Source organism: Primulina huaijiensis, unplaced genomic scaffold, assembly GCF_012295235.1.
Source record: "Primulina huaijiensis isolate GDHJ02 unplaced genomic scaffold, ASM1229523v2 scaffold21729, whole genome shotgun sequence".
Lineage (NCBI taxonomy): Eukaryota > Viridiplantae > Streptophyta > Magnoliopsida > Lamiales > Gesneriaceae > Primulina > Primulina huaijiensis.
The window spans coordinates 1-3,758 of NW_027355423.1; the positions used below are offsets into that span (position 1 = coordinate 1).

The 3,758-nt window shown below is 39.2% G+C and overlaps 1 protein-coding gene across 1 annotated transcript; it reads left to right on the plus strand.

The window, feature by feature from the left end:
• Positions 1-440: 440 nt before the first annotated feature.
• LOC140967013 (pentatricopeptide repeat-containing protein At2g20540) lies at positions 441-3,752 on the plus strand. Its single transcript, XM_073427348.1, has one exon. It carries the CDS (start codon positions 845-847, stop codon positions 2,477-2,479), a length of 1,635 nt encoding a protein of 544 aa, XP_073283449.1. The 5' UTR covers positions 441-844; the 3' UTR covers positions 2,480-3,752.
• Positions 3,753-3,758: the final 6 nt, after the last annotated feature.

Here is a 3,758-nt window from a genome sequence, read left to right on the forward strand (position 1 = left end):
TATTTATAGTAGGAGATGTGATGATGACCTCGTTCTGCGTGCTACTTACTAATTATAGTAGGGCGGCTATATTCTGACATGTCAAATCACACACTAGTCACATCCTGTCTGTCTGACTTTGTCAACCACTTGGATTAGTGTCAGAGATAAGACGGTCGCCCACATCCTATTCTGCTAGTGTACTCGAGTGCGGTGCTCATATCGAGGTGGCCCGGTTAGAATGCCTATCGGGGGCTTATATAAGAGCCCGGNGGGGTATCAGAGGGTTTATTCCAACAACAAAGGACCTGGTCGGCTCCTGAGCTACATCGTTTCATATTTGATAATTTGGCTTAAAATTTTGTTAAATAACACGCTGACTAAGCATTGATGAGATAGCTTGACTCGAGTCTGACAAGTAAAGGGAATGATATTCAATTATATGCATGATTGAACCAGTGTTAGGCACTTCTCTAAATTTGGTTGATACTCTTTAATGCATCAATCTTTTCGAATTTTAAAACTGAAGAGTATACCCTATCCAACTCCTTGAAATTGGTTTTACTAGGTTTGTGTCTTGAATTAAATATGGCTAGTGGTTGTCAAAATCATGAAAGAAATAACTTATGAGTGTCCAATGGTGGATGCAGGCACGTTTCTGTAATGGTTTTCTTATTCGAATCAGAATTATCATCATGTTCCATTAGAGCGTCCGATGGTGGCGAGGGTATTTGAATTGCAGCCCACCCCAGCCACCAGTCAGATTTTTAACCACGACCGAATTTCAAAGGTGTCATTTTAAGTCGAAAAAACCAACTTTTTGGCCGTTTGAGCTCTAATATCAAATTTGGTATCAGGAGTGTCAATGGCGGCAGAAGTAGGAGTTTTGACAGTGAGAGGCTTGGAATATATGTTCATGCCCATTTTAAGAAAATGCAGTAGTATGAGATACTTGAAGAGGTTACATGCTCAAATGGAGAAATTCTCCTTGATGCAAAGCAATTTCTTAGTGACAAGAATGCTAGAAATTTGTGATCAAAATGGCGAGATTGGGCATGCAGGTTTGCTATTTAAACAGGTTCTTGAACCAAATGTTTACTTGTACAATGCCATGATTAGAGCATACACACACCACCATATGTATATATTGACCATTAGTGTCTATAAGCAAATGCTGAGACATTCATTTGATCGAGTTGAAGTTGAAGATGCTGTTTTTCCTGATAGATTTACATACCCTTTTATTATTAGGTCATGTGGAGGGCTTCTTGATGTTTGCTTAGGTAAACAAATACATGGGCATGTTTATAAATTTGGGTTGAGTTGTAATAATGTGGCAGAGAATTCATTGTTGGATTTGTACGTGAAGTGTGATGAAATAAGCGATGCCCACAAATTGTTTGATGAAATGAGTGAAAGAGATGTTATTTCTTGGAATAGTCTTGTTTTTGGGTACATGAAGTTGGGTCAGGTAAGAAAAGCAAGAGTATTATTTGAAGACATGCCAAATAAGAATATTGTTTCTTGGACCGGAATGATATCAGGGTACACGAAAATCCGTGGATATAGTGAAGCACTCGATGTTTTCAGAAGAATGCAGGAAGAGGGTGTGCAGCCTGATTGGATCAGTTTGGTTGCTGTTTTGCCGGCTTGCGCTCAATTGGGAGCTCTAGAACTTGGGAAATGGATTCATTTTTATGCCAAGAAAAATGGATCCTTGAAAAAGACGTGTGTGAGTAATGCGTTGATTGAAATGTACTCGAAATGTGGTAGTGTGAACCAAGCTTGGCAGTTGTTTAGCGAGATGCAGAGAAGGGATGTTATTTCTTGGAGCAGTATGATTGCAGGGCTAGCTCAACATGGGAAAGCTCATGAAGCAATTGAATTGTTCCTAAAGATGCAGGGAGAAAAGGTTAAACCAAACGAGATCACATTCGTCAGTATTTTGTCTGCTTGTGGGCACGCTGGTTTGGTGGATGAGGGGTTGAAATACTTCGACACAATGAGAAACAACTGTCGTATAGAGCCTGGAATTGAGCATTACGGCTGTTTGGTTGATCTTCTTGGACGAACAGGGAATCTTGATCGAGCTCTAAAACTTATATGTAGCATGAGAATGAAGCCAGATTCAGCGATATGGGGTTCTTTGTTAAGTTCTTGCAGAACTCATCGCAATCTTGAGATTGCAGTCATAGCCGTGGAGAATCTCCTAGAACTTGAACCACACGACACAGGAAACCTCGTCTTGCTCGCTAATATATATGCAGATCTTGGGAAGTGGGATGGAGTTTCAAGAATGAGAAAATTCATCAGAAGTAAGAGCATGAAAAAGACGCCAGGTTGCAGTCTAATTGAGATAAATAGCACAGTTCAAGAATTTGTATCAGGGGACGATTCAAAGCCATTCTTAAAAGACATCTACCAGATACTCGATTTGTTGGCTTTGCATCAGAACAGAGCGGAAGACTGGATCGAAACTATATTCTGTTACCACCATTAAACGTCAAAATATATGTACTACTAAGAACTCTATAATACCTCTAGGATACGATTGATGCATTGAAGGAGTATGCACTTCAGAAAGATTTTGAGCAGATTGCTTTCTAGCATTGGCCAATAAATCTATACAATGACTTCACATTATTCACTTAATATGCAAATGCAACAAGAATTGAATTGAATGCAGCCAGAAAAATAAAAAAACATCTATTACTGGAAAAGATCGTAAAGATAAATGCCAATCTAGACAGAAATCATGTAACTTTTTCATCAGTCCAAACAAAAGTATCACGAGCCCAGTCACCTCATCAAGGAAAGGCCACATACGAGCACCACGACATAGATGCTGAAGTCCATGAGCAGCGCTCCAAAAATATTCTGCAACAATAACCCTGACTCAAGAGCTCTCCCCAGTTGATCAGCCAAACCGTTTTCTCTAGAAGAAGTAACTTTATTCATCTGTCTCGCTCTTGCATTGGCTCCATCTTTTTCAGACAAAAGCCGTGCAATCACAATTGACATGTTTGTTAACAAAAGCAGATAAAGTGGTCTGAAAAATATGGTTCCCCTAATTACACCCCAGCCCAGTATGGGAAATCCTATATACGAGAGGATTACTAAGAGTGCAGCAGCTACAGCACAACGAATTCGAACATTCTCAGAAGCTGATATAGCAGAAATTATTTGACCAGTTGTTAATGGGTTATGATGGCTATGATGTTCGTGTTGATGTGCCTTTGCAGGATTTTGAATAGATGGCGGGCCTTGAAAAACTGGTTCCTCCTGGCCGAGTAAAGTCGTGGAAGTAGAGGCAACACTTTTTCCTTTGTCACCATCGCGCAGTAAAGGTTCCGCTTCTGGAACACAATTGTCATGCTGACTGAGTTCTCTAACAGAGTCGCGATTCAGAAGAGATGGACCTTCACGCTCTGAAGAATCTGCAATATCAATGCAATGACCAACTCGCGACACAATATGGTGACTACAAGGAAACAGAAAACCAGGAAATAAGCAGTTGCTGTGGTGATTTTTCAGCGTAAATTACGTCAACCCCACATGATTGATAAACTATATATCTATTATTATATTAAAGTTAAACCATCCATACTAAATCCCAAAAACTTCCTTAAAATTTTCTACCAATTTAAGACTATTCAACATCACTCTCCAAATCAATTTCAACTATTATGAGAAATTAGCTGGAAACATACAAAAACCTTCATATTTAAAAATTTTTTTCCCATAAATATCCCTTATTTTGTTACAATCAACTATCAATT